The sequence below is a fragment of the Manis javanica genome, chromosome 7, assembly GCF_040802235.1.
Source record: "Manis javanica isolate MJ-LG chromosome 7, MJ_LKY, whole genome shotgun sequence".
Taxonomy (NCBI): Eukaryota; Metazoa; Chordata; class Mammalia; order Pholidota; family Manidae; genus Manis; species Manis javanica.
In genome coordinates, this window is record NC_133162.1 from 42,123,903 (window position 1) to 42,142,768 (window position 18,866).

An 18,866-nucleotide genomic window follows, 5' to 3' on the forward strand; every position below is an offset into this window, starting at 1 on the left:
GCTTATAGTGAGCATTTAGTAATGTATGTAATTGTGAAATCACTTTGCTGCATACCTGAAACCAATGTAATATTGAATATAAACTATATTTCAATTAGAAATACATGTTCCCATTTGGATTATCACCCAACTTTAGATTCTGAGCCCCCTGATATTAAGGAGAGCACTGGCTGATCATGAGCTCCATTAACATACTGAGAAAACTTAGCACCAGCCCCACGTACAGATGATGAGAAATTATTTTCCACAGACTCAAGCTGAGCTGGGTTTTCAATCAGCAGTTTTCACTCATGCAGTTATTCTCTTTAGTTGAGGTCAGCCCAAGGATTTTGGGGGGCAGAGTGAAGAGAATATGGTAGAACTAATCCTAAAGAGGATCACCATGTACAGTGCACAAAGATGTGCACTGCACAAAGGCTGAGGGGGGAATTGGGAGTTGACACCCAGCCTGCACACTGTTTACCAAGATGTGGGCCCCTAACTTGGGTCCTTTTTGTACTTTATGTGCTATGGAAGAATTTTCCTAGCCTCTATTTCCCAAAGCTCCATTAAGTCTAGAGATGCAGCCCCACATATAAACTCTGGGGTACATGCCACCATTACCATTTTCTATTTTTTATGCTCTCCAAGTCCCTCCCATACAAATACTGGCTTTCCCAAAAAGTCTTCAGAAAGCCAAAGTCTTCAGAAAAATCATGTTTTATTGATCATATTTATTCAAAATTACAAAAATAGATATAAATAAAAATAGCAGAATATAATTATTAAATATTCAGTGTACAAGAGTGGTCCTCACCCCACTCAGTGAGGGTTGGATGATCTCAGCTGGACGGTCAAAAAAGGATAACTGGCCAAGAAAGGGACATGTATGTGAAAGTGAAAATTTAGTTTTGGCCATGCCCTGGAAGGATGCATCCATAGGCATCATCACATGGGAGACCCAAGGTGCCCCAGAAATTACCATGACCTCTCCAGATCATTCTAGGGGGCATCACAGTCCATACAACTTAGGGAAATATCTAGACTTGCAACTAGACACAGGGAGCCCAGCTCTTACTCCCTCACACTGACACACAGCCTGCGCACAACTGTGCAAGCATACAGACACATATATAATATTTCCTGATACATTCATGGAATGTCAGAGCCCTTCCCTCAAGTCATTAGTGTCTCTAATTCCTCAAACCACTGTTCCCACACTGGCTAGCCTCCCTCAAGAGACCTCAGTTCTCTTATACTTCCTAATTGGGAAATTATTCATTTCCCAACAGTGGCCTGCGTGAATGACCACTGTTGGGGGAGCTAGCTCTCCTTCCACCGATGCATAGGAGAGGCCATTTCTAACTCCAGGAGGCTTCAGGCCAGAAAAAGACAAAATAATGGTCAATACCATCCTGGGTCAGGGCCACGCCTCCATCCTGGACAGTGGGTATCTGGGCATCCAGCACCCAGGCCCGTATCTGCAGGCAAAGCGGGTGTTGCTCAGCCTGGTGGGCAGCACAAACAACACCAGGCCTGCAGAACCTGTCTTCCTCGGGCTGCCCCTTACTATGGCCCGTGCAGACGGCCCTGTGGCAAATGTGACGGTCAGCATGGGAGAGGGTGGTGCCCCTCTGCTCCCGAGGCTCCCTGGGGGCCCTCAGAGGGCTAGGCCATTCGCTTCCGCAGTGTGAATTCGGATCCAGCGCAGGAAGCGTGAGACCCTTGTGTAGACGCCTGGCTTGTCCTTCATGGCACATCCACGGCCCCAGCTCACAATCCCAGTCAGAGTCAGGCGGCCTTGTGTAGAGCAGACCAGGGGCCCCCCTGAATCTCCCTGTTAAGTCAAAGGCACAAAAGGTGAGCCATGGGAGAAGTGAGAGGGGTGCTACCTGATGCTTCCACGTGGTCATGACTGAGGGAGAGGGGAGAGTTTTCTAGGGTCAAAGTCCTTCACGACTCCCCATTTCCTACATCAAGCTTTGAAAGCCCTGTTATCTGCCACTACATACTCTATCTACACAGTAGGACTCTATTGCTCCTCCCCACTCTGGAATGCGCCACACTCATTCTCAGTTTTGTATCTTTCAGCTGAAATGCTGTCCTTTCTTCCCACTATTTCTTCAGATCCCTACTGAGTCACATTCTCTTTAAAGCCTTCCCTTTGGGACCATTTACTTGGAACTAATCTCCCTCTCCTAAGCATCTGATCATTTATAATTCACACCACATCCTGACCATGGAGTTGTATAATTTTCTACTGTTTTGTCTTTCTTATGGTTTTAGTCCATAGTCTGAAGTGCCTAGCACAGAGCCAGGCTCATGACAGATGTCTGGTGAACACATAAGGATTCTAAGACCTGAGCTCCTGATTCTGGCTTCCTGGGGCTTTGGCTGTAGAGAAGCTCCCCAAAGCCAGCAGATACAGGCCCAGGAGCCCTGGGGAAATTTGGGGATGATGGGGTGAGATGTGTGGAACTCTCACCTGGCAGGAATCCGTTTCCCACTGTGGGTCAGCAGCACACAGCATTTTGTTGGTGACTTCAGAGCCATAGTAGTGGGGCTGCTGACATTCCTGGTGGGAGACCAATCTCACAACAGTCATTTTCAGCTGCTCTGGGTAGAAATAATCAGCTAAAGGGAGGAAAGAGGAAGGAATTTATGTTAAGATGTGCTCTCCAGCCCTCCCACTGGGACTCTCTGACAGGGAGGGGACCAATAAAAATGTCCCTAGTAGGGAAAGCCCTTACTCCATCTAAATCTGAGCTTTTCCCCCATCTATAGTTCCTCATCCCCCATCTTACCCTAAACAATGCTCCATGCTCTATCCCTGAAGCCATCTGTTGCCTCCACAGTGTCCCTATCTCTATCTCCACAGTCCTCCCTTGATCAAACTGAGCTCACTTCCAGGGCACAACACTCCTCCAGGACGCTCTCAGCCAGGCTCAAAGGCCACTTACTGGAATTCTCTTTTCCAAAGCCAGTTATCTCACAGCTTGTGCCAAAACGGGCATCATCATATGCTGGGGGAAGGCAGATGGTCTGTATGGACCGGGATGGCTGTGCACACTGGCCCTGGGTGGACTTGATCTTCAGCAAGGCTGTGGAAAGAGGGGAGGGATCAGAGGGGAAAGATCAGCACCTGATCAGATGGTCACTACTTCTCCCCTCCAAATGCTGAGGGAGTGGCTGTCCTTCCCTAGGTCAGTTAGGAAAGAGGTCATGCTGGGGGTCCACTGGTGGCTTGTCACCTGAAACAAGCCTCCCCAGTCCCATGCTTCAAGGGCTTTGTTCCAGCTGCTGACAAAGGCTTGGAGAGCCAGGGCTGCCGCAAAAGCTATATGGCTTTTTCTGCAAGAAGCCCTGGCTGAGGTTAGCTAGGCTGAAATCCAGCCTAATGCTCTCTCCAAGTTCTTTATCCTGGGACAGACAGAAGTTGCATCCAACAGAGGAAGGAGCATCCCAGCCCAAGCCACATGCCCACAGGGCTTTGCCATCAGAGGAGGCTAACTGTTGGAAATGCAGGGACTCTACAGAGGAGCAACAGGCCCCTCACATATGTCACTCTGAACCCTCCCCCACCACTTCCTTTGCTGTATAAAGAGGGGTCTTCAAGTTCCCCTACAATCTCAACCTCCCACCTGGGACCCCTCTTCCCTAGCATCAACATTATGGCAGGTTTGTTTTGCACTCACCAATATCATTGTGGTGAGCGAGTGTGTCAGCACTATAGTTCTCATGCAAAATGAGCTTTTCCACCTCGAACTTCATCTCCCCAGGTGTGACGGAGTTAAGCTTTGATCGACCCAGGTAGACTACGTAGTCCTCCTTCTTTTGGTAATTACTGTGGGAGGGGAGACAGTGTCAGATGGTCTCCTGAGATCCTGTCACTTCCCCCTCCCCACCACAGGGGTAGAATTGAAGTGGAGTTGTTTACTGGGAAAGAGAAAGGATGCATTTCAGTAGGGCAGGAGGGCCAGGCAGAAGAGACAGGGACGTACATGAAGCAGTGCGTGGCGCTGACCACCCAGCAAGGACTGATGAGGCTGCCACCGCACACGTAGGTGACAGAGCCTCCACGGTGCTTCCTGTAGATGGCTGCAAACCAGGGCTGGTTCTCAATGGTGGTGGTTTCCCCCCCAATGATCTTAAAGCGGGGCCTCAGAGCCTTCTGGCCACATTGAAACTCTGTTTTTTCTGGAGGAGATAAGGGATTTTTTCCTGTAGGAGAAAGATAGGGCTGTCTTAGGGAGGCAGGTAGGGTTAAAGCGTCCCTCTCCTTAGCCTCTGACCTCCCAGCTTTTTGAGGCCAGGCAAGCCTCCCTCCTCATCCCTCCTGTGATGAGATAAGGAGACATATGAGTTTGTCCCCTTACCCCCCATGTCATAAACAGGTCAGTTTCACTCACCAAAAGAGCAGTCATGCACCATGCACTCTTCTATTTGCTGCTTGAAGCCAACCTGCACATAGCACCAGGGCCGCTTCCGGTTGTCGGGGTTCCTGGCAACACAGAGGGGCAGGGGTGTCAGTCCAACCCAGAATGCATTTCTGGCATCCTCCCCTCCAGAGGCCTTGCTTTTCTCATGCTACGGCCAGCACTCTGAAAGCAGAAGGGGATGTAACAAGGGCCTATGGGAGGCCATGGGGAGGGTCCTTGATGCCCCCACCTCACCTGCAATAATTGTGTTTCCCCAGGCCCAGGTGAAGAGCATCAGGTCTGTGGGCATGGTATGTTTTCAGAAGGATGACAGCAGAGTTCCAGGCCAGGCAGGGCCGGCCCATGGTGTCAGTGTTGGCCTTCCCTCGGTAAGAGTGGCCATTCCCCTGAAAGCAGGTTTTTGATGTATCTATGGATGGATATGAGGATGAGACAGTATTAGAAAGAGGAGGAAGTTTGGGTAGGCATTTTAGAGATCCTTCCAGGCCTCACGTGATTTTAGGCCCGCCAGAAGACAAATAGAAGAGGGCTCTCCTTCCATCCCCACCTCACATTTGTGCAGCCACAGCTTCATGAGACAGTGTGTGTTTACATTTGACTGTGTATATCACATAGGAATGAAGATGTCCCCCTCCCCACCTTCAGCTCCCAGCTCCTGACTGCCCTTTCACCCCACCCATCTCTCCCTGCCCCCAAATCGCTGGTGCCCCCTCTCCCCTAGCTGGAGTCAGGATGGTCATACCTATCTCACAGTGTTCCCCTTGGAATTTCTTTGGGCAATTGCATCGCCGAATGTTGGAGAAGTACTTGTATGACACACATGTTCCTCCATTCAGACAGCCACAGTTTGCTGGAGAGCACAAGGGGTGCGGGTGAGCAAGGAGTGTGGGAGGAGGCAAAGGCGGAGTCAGCCCTGCAGCAGGCACAGGGAGGGGCTACCCCCTGAGGCTTATCCAAAATGTCTGTGCAGCAGATATTGTGCAAGGGGTGAATACTCACATGCACCAGACACTCCATGAAGTTCATTGCTGCCCTGGAAGATATGGGGAGGAGGGGGAAAGTTAAGGGTGAGGATAAACTGGCCCTAATTCCGAAACTCACCCTTCCCTCCAGCTCCCTCTCTCCTCATCCTGTTCACATCTAAATAGCCCTCAAATGGAAGATCACAGGTTTCCAACAGGGAGAAATGGATGGCCTCAAACAAGCTTCACAAACATCAGGTGCCGGCAGGCTGAGAGTCCTTGCGGCTTCTTCCTACTTTGCTGGCAGTGCAGACTGCCTTGGTTCTCAAGGTCCCCACTGCCACACCTGTTCCATTTCCCCGGGAGAGTCTGGCCCTGCTGTTAACCCAGTCCCGAGGACTCCAGCTGCCTTTGCAGCCCCCTCCGTCCTCTGGCGCTGTCCCGGGACGTGCAAGCCCCCTCCCACCGCCATAAGTCAAGTCGGGAAGCCGCTCACTTTAGAGTCGTTCACGACAGCGGCACAGAAGAGCAGGCACATCAGCAGGTTTCTCATGGTGGCGAGGCTGGCGCTCTAGACAGAGGCTCTGCAAGGGAAGTAGAAGTCAGAGGAAGCCGCGGAGGATCGAGAAGGAGGGCCGGGGCTGTGCGGGGTTTCAGGGCAGGAGATCCTAGGCCCCCTGAGGGGCAAGCCCGCTGTGCCCAGGCTCCGCGGGCCCGGCCGTCGCTCCTCTGAGGGCTCAGCAGGGCTCCCAGGGGCACCGCGGCAGTGACTGGCGCGCCGCCGCGGCGGAGCGCGGGCGGCCCGGGAAGCGGGAGGGAAGCCGGCAGCAGCGGGCGGCCCCGCGCTCTTCGGGTGGCCTGCACTCACCGGCGGCGGCAGGTGGACACTGACACTCGGCGGGTTTCCGGGGTCCCAGCCTCCGAGCTGTGCTGCTCGTCCGCTGTGCTTCGAGCCTGAGGCGCGGGCTCTATATTAGGACCGGTCCTGGCCCTGGCCCCGCCCCACCGCCATCACCGCGTCCACTCCCTTCCCTGCCGGTCCCTGGCGCTCGCCGCGATCTGCACCCCCTGTACTTCCTCGACCTTGGCTGAGATTGACGGGCAGTCCCCTGAGGAGAGGACTAATGAACTGAGGGATGAAGAGTTATCTAAAGTCCCCATCCCCTCTTCGCATTCACCTGGCCTGGGTCTCTCCCCAGCACAGAGGATCCTCCCGAATTGCAGACCCTCTCCTCCCTCTAGCTCTGATGTCTCCTTCCAGGTTCCCTAAATCAGCTCTTCTGCAGTCTTTCCACCCTCGGACCCCAGCGGCGTAGGAGAGCGACTCAGACCCCCTGGGTGTAGGGGCATCATCTGCAGCTCATATGGCTGTGAAGCTGTTTTCTCAACATGAAAATGCGTGTGACACATGCTCACTGAAACATAGACAAAACCTCCTAACAGGTGCTGTCTCTGTTGCCTCCCCAAAAATCATCACCACCACCAGTGGACAAGATAGAACTGAGTTCATTGCTTACCTCTGTAAGGGAGTTTGGTAGGGGATGGCGGAGTGGAGTGGGATTTTATTAATAATTTGCAGTTTGGTTTAAGGGCGGTCTTTGAAAGTGGGGACTTGATAAAGGGTTATGATACAATATTGTAGGATAGGAAAACAAAGTCTTAGGGCACAACCGTTGATGCTTCCTATTGAAGTATGAATGGGTCTTTCAGAAAGTTCCTATTATGAACAATCCATTTATTTGCCTGGACCAGAGTATAGTTAATAAAGACAATGGAGTAGTAAAGCCTTATTAATGTTGATAGCAAGCTGTGGAGGGGTAGGAAGTTCTGTTTTCATCCCTGAGGAGAGGAATCGGGGAATCAGAGAACAAAACGAGATTTATTTTTCACTGTATGCCCTTTTAGACATTTAAATTTTTTAAAATTCGTGCTTGTATCATCCATTCCAAAAAGATACAGATTTTTTAATGCATGTGTATTTAGTACACTTCATCATAGATCCTAGTTTCCAATAAGATAAAATACTTGCTTGTCAAATAAAACTGACCTCCAGAAAGACAACGTGTAAAGCACTCCGCCCATCCTTCTGCCTGAAGGCTAGCACACACAGTTGAGGACACACACGCATGCTCGCATGCTCGTTCACATGTCCCTCAGGCATAGTTGAAGAAACACAGGAGGGTCTCTGAGGTTCAGTCATCCTCCTCCATCTCCCCTAGTGCTGGGAACCTGGACTTAGAGTCACTCTGATCCCACCCAGCAGGGCTGTCTCCCTTAAGGGGAGGGGAGGGGCTGAGTCCCTGTAACTGTCTAGAGACCCAAGGCTTGGTCCTTCTTCCTGCCTAGGCCCATTGTTGTCCAGCAAACGTGGACCTTGGATCTGAGTCCACTTGAGAGGAGCGGGAGGAGGGCAGGGAGGGTACCAGAAGGGTAGGAAGGAGGACAGCTCTTTGCTGTGCTCTACATAGAGGTCTCAGGATGTTCGCCTCTGCCTGGGAAAAGTGCAAGTCAACCATTCAGCTTTCAGGAGACGGGTGACCCATATTGCCTGGGAGAGCTTTTCTGTGCCCAGCTGACCTGCCAGCCTTCCTGGGGATGGACTGAGTCACAGGCGCTATAGTCCTCAGTGTCAGCTTGGCTACCTCCTCTAGAAGACGGTGCATATTTTGTTTGGATTTAGAACCCATTAATTGTAAATAAACGTGATCAAAATGTAAACAGAAATGTTGCAGCCTGAGGACTTACCCCGAAACTGCTGGGTTAGTTATCAGGAAATTCCCAGCCTGCTGTAGTGATTCACAGAGCTCCCCCAGCAACTCTCATGACTCCAGATTACTTGGCTGGAGGCTGTCATGCTGATTCTGAGAGCAGGATGACCTCATTTCCTCCCGGACAAAGAGGCTTGGAGACCGTTATACAGTTTGACACCCCTCTTCCTCTTCCTTCCCCCTGCGGCTTCTTCACCTGGTTGAACAATTCTAACGCCTCCAATGCTTCACAGAACTTCCTTTCCATTCTGTAATCTTCAGTGATCTCTGAAATCTGTGGCCATCTTTTGGGGCAGAGTCTGTACTAACCTTTTAATTCTTTGAGAGCAGAAGCCACATCTGAAATATCTTCGTCTCTCCCTTCATACCTGGTACATGCCTGTTTGTATAGTTGCTTTATTATGAATGAATCAGTGAACAAGTAAGAAGAGAGAGCTCTGAGGCACCCTGGAAGTTTTCCCTCCTTTCTTTTTTTTTTTTTTTTTGCTTGCCATAAAAAGTAGTACTGGCAATAGCACAGAGAAGACCAGTAGTGATTCTACAGCATCTTACTATGCTGATGGACAGTGACTGCAAAGGGGTGTTGTTGGGGGGACTTGATAATATGCATGAATGTTGTAGCCACAATGCTGCTCATGTGAAACCTTCATAAGATTGTATATCAATGATATCTTAATTTTAAAAAACATAGTACTGTTATCATTTCTGCCTTGTGCTAAAAAGCACTTTGATACAAACCATTTCTCTTTTAACTCACAACTGCCTCATAACATGGCTGGGAATTATTATTCCCATTTTGCAGATGAGAAAAATGAGGTAGAGAGAAGATTCATACTTGATGAGTAGCAAAGCCAGCACGAGAACCTAGGTTTTCTGATCCTTGTTCCCATGCTCTTCACTGCCTCCATAAGATTCGAGACAATGTTGTGAAGAGAAGGGCCAGATGATATAAGATGTTCCCTCAGCAGAGCCCTCCTGATGGCTTTGGAGACCTCCTTCCAGAAACACTTATTTGGGCTGTGGCCTCTGGGCTCCTAGGAGGCCCTCACTGTAATATGAGTTAGTTGCTTGCCTGAGTTCTAGAAACTAACTTGGTGGTCGAGGGTATCTGAAGTTTCTATCAAGGGTGAGAGAATAAGGAACTGAATGTGTGTGATTTCAGTCTGCTGCTGATTCCCAGCCACCAGCCCCCCGCCTCTGTGTCTCATGGGGCCAGACCTCCTGAGTCAGATGTGGCAATAGAGACTAATGGAGGGGCCCCCTTTCCTGGAGCAGGCAGATGCCAGGTTTGCAAGGAGAACCAGGATGTCCAAACTTGACCCTGAGACTATGTCCAGGAAACTAGGCCTTTGAAGGGCTATTTTTTGATCAGCAGGACCCAGAAGGAAGTTCACATCAAGTCACAAGATGTATTCCTGGGCATGGTACTATGGAGTATAGTGTCTAGCCTCAGACTTGTGACATCCAAGATGAATGACCTTAGGTAAGACACTTGTCTCTCTTGATCTCAGTTCCCTATCTGCAAAATGAGGGAATGCCTGCCTTAAATGTGCCTCACTTTGCAGATTGAATGATGTCATGCTTGCATGCAAAAACATTCATTCATTCCTATATTCATTCATCCAATATTTATCATGCACCTACCATACACGGAGTACCTGCCTTGCCTTCCTGATTATGGCTACCCTGGCTCAGAAGACCAGGCCATTCTCTGGAGTCCATCCCAGCATTCCAGTTAAATGGAGATGCTATGTCCTTAGCCAACAGTTCCCAGCAACTGGCCAGCTGCATGTGCTGCTCAACCCCCACTCCTTTCCCCTCCCCTCTGTTGTCTGTGACTGTAGCTCTTCTCTTTCGCATACAAAGGGAAACAGACTCCTCTTCAGTTCTGGGAAGGAGGTACTGAATGCTGGTCACAGAGCTTCCTTGGGTCTGAGGACTCCTTCTCCTTATGTGTTTTGTGCTAATGGTAAAGATGCTGCTTGTCACAGCAGCCACTGAAAGCTGCGTCTTTGCCTGTAACATGATAGGCCCTTAGTGGCCTGTGGAAAGGCGGGGGAAAGCCACATACTTGCTCCCTTACTCATGGAAAGCAAAGAGCCCAGGGGCTGCACTCTGAGGTATTAACTCTGTCACCAATAGCAACATGGCCAGAGGGACCAAGTAGGTCCCTCTGCTTTAGCCCCCAATCCCCTACCCTTTCTCTCCCTTTACTGCCTCACCATCTCTGGCCCAATTTCTAACCCCACCCAGGCCAATCAGCTCAGACCACTACATGAATATTTTGAGCACTGGCCAAATTTTTCTTTGTTTCTAACCTAAACCCAGTTACTTCCTGAGCCAGGAACTTATTACCTTAAAGGAGTGTTGGTCCTGGCTTTCCAAACTTAGATTCTGAGTCCCGCACCAGGAACCAAAGCTAGCCCTGGTCCTAGAACTTTTGCTTAGAGCCCAGGTTACCATGTTGGATGGCAATGGCTGCTAACCTGGAAGCTGCAGGGGATACCCAGGGAGAAGAGCCTAGAATGGGAAATCAGACTGGTGCCTTTGCTGAAAACTTCCAAGTCGATGACATTTAAAGAAATACGTTCAGCCAGGAGCTAATATATTCAAAAATATTGTTTCAGAGGAAAACCACCTTACAGCCATTGCCAATATGATGCACAATTCCACATGCTCTTGTCTCTCCCAAGCTGGATTCTATGTGTTTCTCTGTCTTTAAAGCAAGTGCAAGCACTTCCCTTTCCATTACACAGAGAGGAAAATAGAGGACTAATGAAGGGAAGTGAATCATCTGAGTTCATTCGCTGAAAATGATGGTATTCAGAATTCACTGATAGTGAGGAACTTCATGACACATTTCCAACCTCTCCCCTCCTATTCTGAATCCTCCCTTCCTGACCACCTTCAATCCCCACCCTCAGTCTCTTTGTCTCCCTACCCACCTGCAGAAGGTACTTCTTTCTCCAGAAAGTGATTGATAACAGTGTGTGAGGAAGCCAAGTCCTAGGGAGAGGTCGGTCTCCTTTTAGAAAGCACTCTAGGATGAAATACATGGATGTCTATGAGAAAAAGCAGCAGGATACGGCAGGGGGCCCCTGAGATAGATGTGTGTGCAGAGTGAGTAGGAGGAACAGTATCTAGATTACCTAACCAGGCTCCTGTTTACTCTAAGAGCAGTGATGGCAGGAAGTGTGGCCCGAACTAAAGAAATCTGTCCTCTCCAAAGGGATATTATAACCTATCCCTTGTTAAAGTAGATAATAATAGCCCACTTTATTTGCTTCACATTCATTTTCTTTTTCAATCTTGGCAACAAACTTTAAGGAACATACTTTTAATAATACATTTTATGGGTGAGAAAACTAAGGCTCACAGAGTTTAAACAGTTTACCCAGGTCACGCTATGGGTAAATGGTAGAGGTGCAGCTCACACCAAGGCCAGGTTTATTCCAGCATGGAGAATGATTTCTGAAGCAGTATTGCATTCAGTCAGGAAGGTGAGGGTACCTATCCTTATGCCTGGGAATTTTCCTACTTCTGAGCCATGGTGCCCTTCCAGGGTAGCCCCAGCTGTTCAAGTCACATCTGCATTGGTCCTTGCCTACCCAGCTCGAGCCAGATTTTTACCAAAATGTTTTTCATTTTGCTTGACATAGCCATCTACAGTTGTGTCTGCTGGGTCTAGTCAGAGAATTGATCACTGGGTTTCTGGCTGTGCCTATTTATTATGTGGATCCCTGGAAACATCAATGGCCAGTTTTCCTTTTGCACAGTTATTATTCACCCATATTGTTATGTTGGGGATACCCTAATATTTTTCTGTAGGGGAATAACTATCAATTCTTGAGCATGCATTTTACTTAGCAGGCATTGGGTAACAGTTCTGTATGCAGTATCTCATTTAATCCTCAGTGAGGGAGATGCACTATCAGCCCTACTTTATGGACAAGGAAACTGAGGCTCTGAGAAGTTAAGGTCACACAGCCAAGCCAATACCTGGCAGGTCAAACCCAGGTGCCTGACTCCAAAGCCTGTACTGATTATCACTACAAAAGTGTTATCTCTTTAGCCCTTCCTGAGGAAAAAACAGTACCCTGTGAGTGGGTGCCCAGCAATCTATAATAATAAATATTCACTAATGTTATGGTTTCCAATCTTGTCTGATGATAAGAATCACCTGGCTTGAAAGTTTAAAAAATACAGAAATTCAGGTTATTTCCCTGGAAATTCTGATTTCTTAGGTCCATGAAAGAAATTTGGGGGTAACATTAGCCAATGCATATCTAGGGAGTATTAGTTTATTTTGATCATTTTGGAATGCCCAGTTAAATTACAAAGTTTTGATCTAATAGGGCTTCTACTCCAACTCTATCCTTTGAGATGGGGGCCAGAGGAGAACATAGAGGTGGAAAGGTCCAGGCTGGAGGCCGACTTTCGGGCAGTTCCCCACACAGGAATGAATCAAGGAGGGGATGTACACCTGAAAACCTGGTGCTGATCCAGCTGCCCCGAGGCCACTTTTCTAAAGAATCTCAGGAAGTTCATTGCTTCAACGCTTTTGTAGTTCTTTTTTTTCCCCTTAGATCCTAGTGATAGTTTCATTTTTAAAATGCCAAATGAGTGGCTAATAGAGGGACTTTTCCACATACAGACAAAAAGAGCTTGGGTAATCCTCAGTCATAAGGGAGAAACTGGCTCCCTAAGACCTCAGGAAACTTGGGACGAACTGAGCAGAGGTGAGAGAAGACAGAACTGAGGACACCTGTCCTTACGAGGCCCTTCCTAGCTGTGACCGTCCTCACTGTTCCTGCTCTGCCCCTCTGAGCCTCTCAAGGTCAATTGTTTTGCTGCTGCCTGTTTTCCTAGGACCTTCTGGTTCCACCCGAATAGACCTGAGTTTCCAGGGCATGGTCCCTCTTCAGTGAGGGTGGGAACTACCCCAGCAACAATGGACCCAGCAGCTTGTGGGATGCCCACAATGCTTGTATTTTTAGTCATGAAGGAAGCAACAGTGACCTTTTCCCGGTGCAGACCCCAAGCTCCATGGCATCATATCCTAAAGGTTTATTCAGCCTCATCATGACAGTCAGCCTATTCTATTTACAAAGAAAATTCTACCCCATATTCTAAAAATAAAAGACTTGAGCTCAACTCAGACTTAACTTTACTCAACCAACCAAAAATTACTTTCTAATACCTAAGGTGTGCGTTATGACGCTCACTCCTGAGGGCACACAGAGCCAACTGACCCCGCCCCAAACAAGTGTAAAATCTGGTAAGGAAGACAAAATGAATACACAAGAAACAACTAAAGAGACATTAAGCAGGATGGTTCAATTAAAAAACAAACAAACAGAAAATAACAAGTGTTGGCAAGAAAAATGGGTGAATGAGGAGAAACTGGAACCCTTGTGCACTGTTGTTGGGATTATAAAATGGCACAAACTGCTGTGGAAAACAGGAGGGTGGCTCCTCAAAATTAAACACAGAACTGTCAAGTGACCCAGCAATCCCACTTCTGGGTGTATATCCAAAAGAATTGAAGGCAGCGTCTCAGATATTCCCGCACTATGTCACAGCGACATTATTCATGGTAGCCCAGAGAGGGAAGCAACCAAAGTGTCCGTGGACAGATGAATGGATAAACAAAATTTGGCCTATATGTACAGTGGAATATTAGTCAGTTTTAAAAAAGAAGGAAATCTTGTTACATGCTACAGTATATGGATGAACCTTGAGGACATTATGCTAAGTGAAATAAGTCAGTCACAAAAAGGCAAATACTACATGATTCCACATGTATTTTTAGATATAGAAGTGTCCAAAGTAGTCAAATTCATAGAAACAATGAACAGTGGTGATCAGAGGATTGGGTGAGGGGAAACTGGGGAGCTGTAATTTAATGGTTCAGAGCTCCAGTTTTGCAAGATGAAGAAGTTCTGGAGATCTGTTGCAGAGAAAAATGAATATATTTAATACCACTGAATTGTCCCTTAAAAATGAATTAACATGGTAAATTTTCTGTTGCATGTTTTTTTACCACAGTTAAGAAAAACTGTTAACGTTAAACAGTCTGACCACTGACCATAATTGCAATAGAAGCATGAAGAACTAGAAGTAGAAGCTGAGAGATTTCCTGGAACTGAATATGTCTTAAAGGATGGGTCATGCTGGGTTGGTAGTTTCAAACAAGAGTCCTGGAAAAAAACAGGAACAGGAATAAACAAAACTCTGTATGTATCGTGGAATGTAAACTTTGTATGTCGTTAACTGTGTGGGGGGGGTGCGTGTGCATGTGTGTACACATGTACACAAGCAGTGAGAAATCTGGCCCTCTTAGGGAGAGTTAATATTGAAAACCAGTGAGAACTAAGTACAGCTAGGTAGGGTGAGGTCTGATTATAAAAGGTTGTAAAAACTTAAAAACCAGGTGGAAGTCTGTAGGATACCATAGACTCCAGGAAGGCACTGCATGTTCTTGAACAAGGATGTGTTTAAGGCTTTTAGTGAAGCTGAAAATTCCTACTGGTCTCACCTGAAATAAGAAGCAAAAGCGGTAACCTGGATTTTACCTGGGCTTGGACGGAAAGGAATGGAATAATGACAAATCCCAAGTTCTGGGTGCATAGCGGAAGAGAGGTTTGAAATGAGAGGATACCAGAGGGAAAGGGAAAGTGCAAGGACAGAGATGAGGACTCATATACCGCTGCATTTTTTCCTATTCTTTAGGAGCTTTTGTTTTTCCATACCTACAGGGTCATGTTTTGCTTCAGAATGAGCCTTAGAAAGTTCCTTTAAAGGGATGTTCTATGCAATCTGCATTTGAAAGTACTGTGAATACAACAGTCTCATGGACTGGAGTGGGAAGACTGAGGGTGGACACCCCCCCACTGCCCAATCGCTGTGGCACCTATTTAGTACAAAGGCCCTGTCTCTGAGGAGTTGCTGAGGGCTTCCTCTTGAGGAAGGAGGTGACTGCCCAGGCTGAGGGCTGTGGTTTAAGAGTCAGAAAATGGTGCTCCATTCTAAGATGGGTCACTGACTGCATCTGTGAACCTGGGTAAGTCACTTCCCTCTTTAGGCCTCCATTTTCTCTTTTGTGGAATGTAGAAGGACATTTTTCCACCTGCTTTTGCAGAGGACAGAAATAGCTGAAAGAAAAAGAAATTTCCATCGGGCACTCTTAAGCAAAGGGTTGAGGCCTGGGCTATAGCAAAGCCCAGGACGTATGAGGACATGGTGGCCAGGTTTTGACATGCCCTCTTCTTGACATCAGAAGTCCATGGAGAGGACGTAAGTGTTCAACAACATAAACAAATGTTGCCCCAGAGAGCATGGGTTCTGGGAATATGAACAGGGAATCCTGACCAAAATTCCAGGTCTCCAAGTTCCCCTCAAGGAGTCATGAGGCTCATACAGGAGGTGAATCACCACACCCAGGATCTGTCTTGGAGACCTAAACCACCAAATATGAGCCTCAGCAAAGGAAGGGGCAAACAGAAGGTTTGACTGAAATAGCCTGGGGGCTGTAACTAGAATATAGGCTGTTCCCTTGGGTTCTGATTTGACTAAGGAACAATTTTTCCCGAGGCTTTGGATGCTGTTCTAGTTCTGAGGTCAGTGGCAGTTCAAAGCTATAAAGCCAGTCCCCATGGAGTCAGCACAGTTGTCTCTGGTCTGGAAGGCTACAGGGAAAAAGGAGCTCAGAAGATTATGGGCCTAAAGAAATTGAATTTGTATTCTTCCAAAAATCTGTATTATTTCTCAGAGATACTATAGGCTACAGGGAGAAAGAAGCGTATTAGCTGCTCATCAGCAACGGTGGTTCCTGTGCTACAGGAAAATGCCAACCCTCAGAGCCAGGGAGGTTCATGGGGTGCCCAAAAGGGGGAACAGACCCAGGAAATCTGGAACACTTGGACTTGTGGAGTACTGTGTTCAGAGGGACCTTACATACCCCTTCACACCCATTAAGATGGCTATTATCAAAAAAGTGGAAAATAACAAGGGTTGGTGAGGCTGTGGAGATATTGAAACCCTTGTGCTTTGCTGAAGGAAATGTAAAATGAAGTAGTCACTGTGGAAAACAGTTTGGCAGGTCCTCAAAAGTTAAGCATAGAATACCATACGATTGAGCAACTCCAGGGATCTACCAGGCCCTGAGAATAAGACTTGGAGAAAACAGGACATGAGAAGGTGACAGCACAGATATTCAGAGTTGTGAACTGAGATGAGGGTGGGGACTGGGAATGGAGACACAGAAACCTGTCCATGAAGAAAAAGGACAAAGTGTGAGAGTCAGAGATGAAAGACAGAGATGCTGACCAAAACGCAGCCCTATTGGGGGTAAGGCTGAGTATGGAGAAAAAAAAAGGGGATTGGCATGTCTGATTTTAAAATGAGTCTTGAGTCTGGATCTTTTCTTTGGCAGGCACATGGGTTTCCATGTTTAACCACCACAGGGCTTGTGGCGGATACTTCTGGGACTCTACAGTGGTCCACTCTGCAGTGGTCAGCTGGCTATTGCCTTCTGAGGCTTCCTGTCTCCTTTTAGAACTGGCAGACACCACAGTGAGTCAGTCCTACCAAAGCTTGACTCATTTTTGACCCAGTTTGGTGATCAAACACAATACCCTGGAATTTGGCACTATAGCTCAAAAGGTATGTTGGGAACATGATTGCAAGACCCAGGCTCCTAAGTGCTTCCTGTTGCCATCCTATTTCTTTGTAAATGTTGAAGTGAACTGCATTTAAAGTCAGAGAGACTTGGGGACAAATTCTGGTTTGCTGCTTACTAGCTGTGTGACCTTGGGCAAATTACTTAACCTCCAAAAGACACGGTTTCCTCACTTGTAAAATGGGACTGCAGAGCCTCATACTGGGGATTAGATGAGCGAATATATAAAGAGATTTGTAGCACTTTGCATGTCACAAAGAAATTACCCAGTAAATTAAGGTTATTGTTATTCTCACCACTTATTCTGAGGTCTTTAATTACCTAGGATCACTTTGCCACATGGGCAATGAGGACCTGTATCTGGAGCTTCAGTAACCCAGACTCCTGGAGCCCTGGGTTTAGAGTGGGAAGACCTGAATTTGGTCTGGGCATCCCGCTATGCTAGCTGTGTGACATTAGGTATTTTTCACACTGAGTCTCAGTTTTCTTATTTGTAAAATGAAGAGGATTACATAGAGTCATAAATATCAAGTTCAATAATATATGTAGAAGCTTTATACAATAACCAAAAAGGCACTGGTGTATAACGTACTCAGGATCAAAAGCAAGGATGGGCTGGGCCAAGGTTAGAATCAAGATATAAATCAAGGCAGGGATTGGCAACAGGTCTGAAAAACAACTGTGATCAAGATCAGGGTTGGCATTGGGTCAAAGTAGAGTTTTGGGCTAGGATAGGGAGGGAGTCATGAGCAAGGTCACAGTAGGGGGTTGGGTGGAGTTTTGGTTTAGGCTGGGAATCCACGCAGGATGGTGTGCACTGTCTGGGCCCCGAGGGACACAGCAGTGCTAGGCGGTGACTCAGAGGCAGCTGTACTGCTGGGGATAAGGCTCTAATTCAGAGATCTTGGCTTTGGGGAAAGTAGAGTATGGGACTTAGCAAACCCTGAGAGATCTGTACAAGTGCAGCCCTTGAAAGACACAGTCCGATTGCAGTAGTGCAGCCACCTCATTCCCTTCAGCCTTCTGCCCCCAGCCTGGTAGGTAGCAATGTCATATTAAGTACCAGCCTATTTCTAGGTACCTTCTGCACAGTGTTAGTTCTCACAGCTCTGATCGACCCTTCTCCACCATCCATCCATCATCATCCATGCAACAAAGTTTTACTGATGGACACTTACTATGTGTCCAGCACAGCACTTTGCTAGACCCTGAGGATACAGCATTGATGGAGGCAAGCATGTTGTCTCTCCTCATGGGGCTGCAGTCTAGAGAGAGAGACCAATAATACAGTGGATTTCCATCTTCTGCATTGTGTGTGTTTGTGGGGGTGATGAGGCATTCTAAAATCAGTTCACAAAGCAGAGATTGCAAAATTATTCTTGAAAATACATTAAGTCACCAGGACCTTGGCATTTAGAAGCCAAGAAATAACATTTATTTCTCTTTGTACTTTGGGTGTGACCCTGGGGCAGTAGATGTCCAGATTTGGCTTTAATGGTGGAATGTGACTTTAAATAATGGAATTTCCATTGTTTCTTGCTCTTTCAACTCAGTGTGAATGGTTGGGTTTGCATATATTAATTGCATTAATGATGGCACTCTAGTCTAAATACAAATTATACCACTATGTATATAATTACATAAATACATTAAGAAGGAATACAGTGCACTGTGAGAATGAACAGTGGAGAGACATAACCTAGTAAGGGGTCAAGTGACTGATATGGAAACCTTCACTAAGCAGGTGACATTTAAGCTGAGTCCTAAAGGGTGAATATGAGTTAGCCTGTCCCAAAGGGAAAAAGAACTTCCCAGGCAGAGGAGTTGAAATTAGGCAAAAAGGAGTTCAGTGCATCCTAGGAAATGAAAGCCAATAAGGCTGGATATGTTGAAGAGATAGCAAAGGGCTTCCCCAAGTCTGTCCCCACACCAAGGGCCTTTTACACAATTTGATGCAGTGTATATAACAGCATGGAGTTAAGGAAATGTGAGACTCGGAGAATTGTTTTAAATTCAGAGTAACGGACTAGAGAAACAG

The 18,866-nt window shown here is 47.2% G+C and overlaps 1 protein-coding gene across 1 annotated transcript; it reads right to left on the reverse strand.

The window, feature by feature from the left end:
* Positions 1-683: 683 nt before the first annotated feature.
* Positions 684-6,396, reverse strand: PLAU (plasminogen activator, urokinase). Its single transcript, XM_017663029.3, has 11 exons — positions 6,249-6,396; positions 5,877-5,964; positions 5,418-5,451; positions 5,161-5,268; positions 4,653-4,827; positions 4,389-4,480; positions 3,981-4,200; positions 3,675-3,823; positions 2,940-3,080; positions 2,465-2,613; positions 684-1,816 (listed from the first exon to the last, which is right to left on the reverse strand). The coding sequence occupies exons 2-11, from the start codon at positions 5,931-5,933 to the stop codon at positions 1,640-1,642; spliced, it is 1,302 nt and encodes a 433-aa protein (XP_017518518.1). The 5' UTR covers positions 5,934-5,964; positions 6,249-6,396; the 3' UTR covers positions 684-1,639.
* Positions 6,397-18,866: the final 12,470 nt, after the last annotated feature.

Bases quoted from the DNA above. Each gene is read 5' to 3' on its own strand.
- PLAU (XM_017663029.3), bottom strand. From the start codon at position 5,933: ATGAGAAACCTGCTGATGTGCCTGCTCTTCTGTGCCGCTGTCGTGAAC. The intron at 5,269-5,417 runs GTGAGTATTCAC...TGTGCTCTCCAG, and splicing joins TCATGGAGTGTCTGGTGCAT to CAAACTGTGGCTGTCTGAAT. The intron at 3,081-3,674 runs GTGAGTGCAAAA...CTCTTTCCACAG, and splicing joins CGCTCACCACAATGATATTG to CCTTGCTGAAGATCAAGTCC.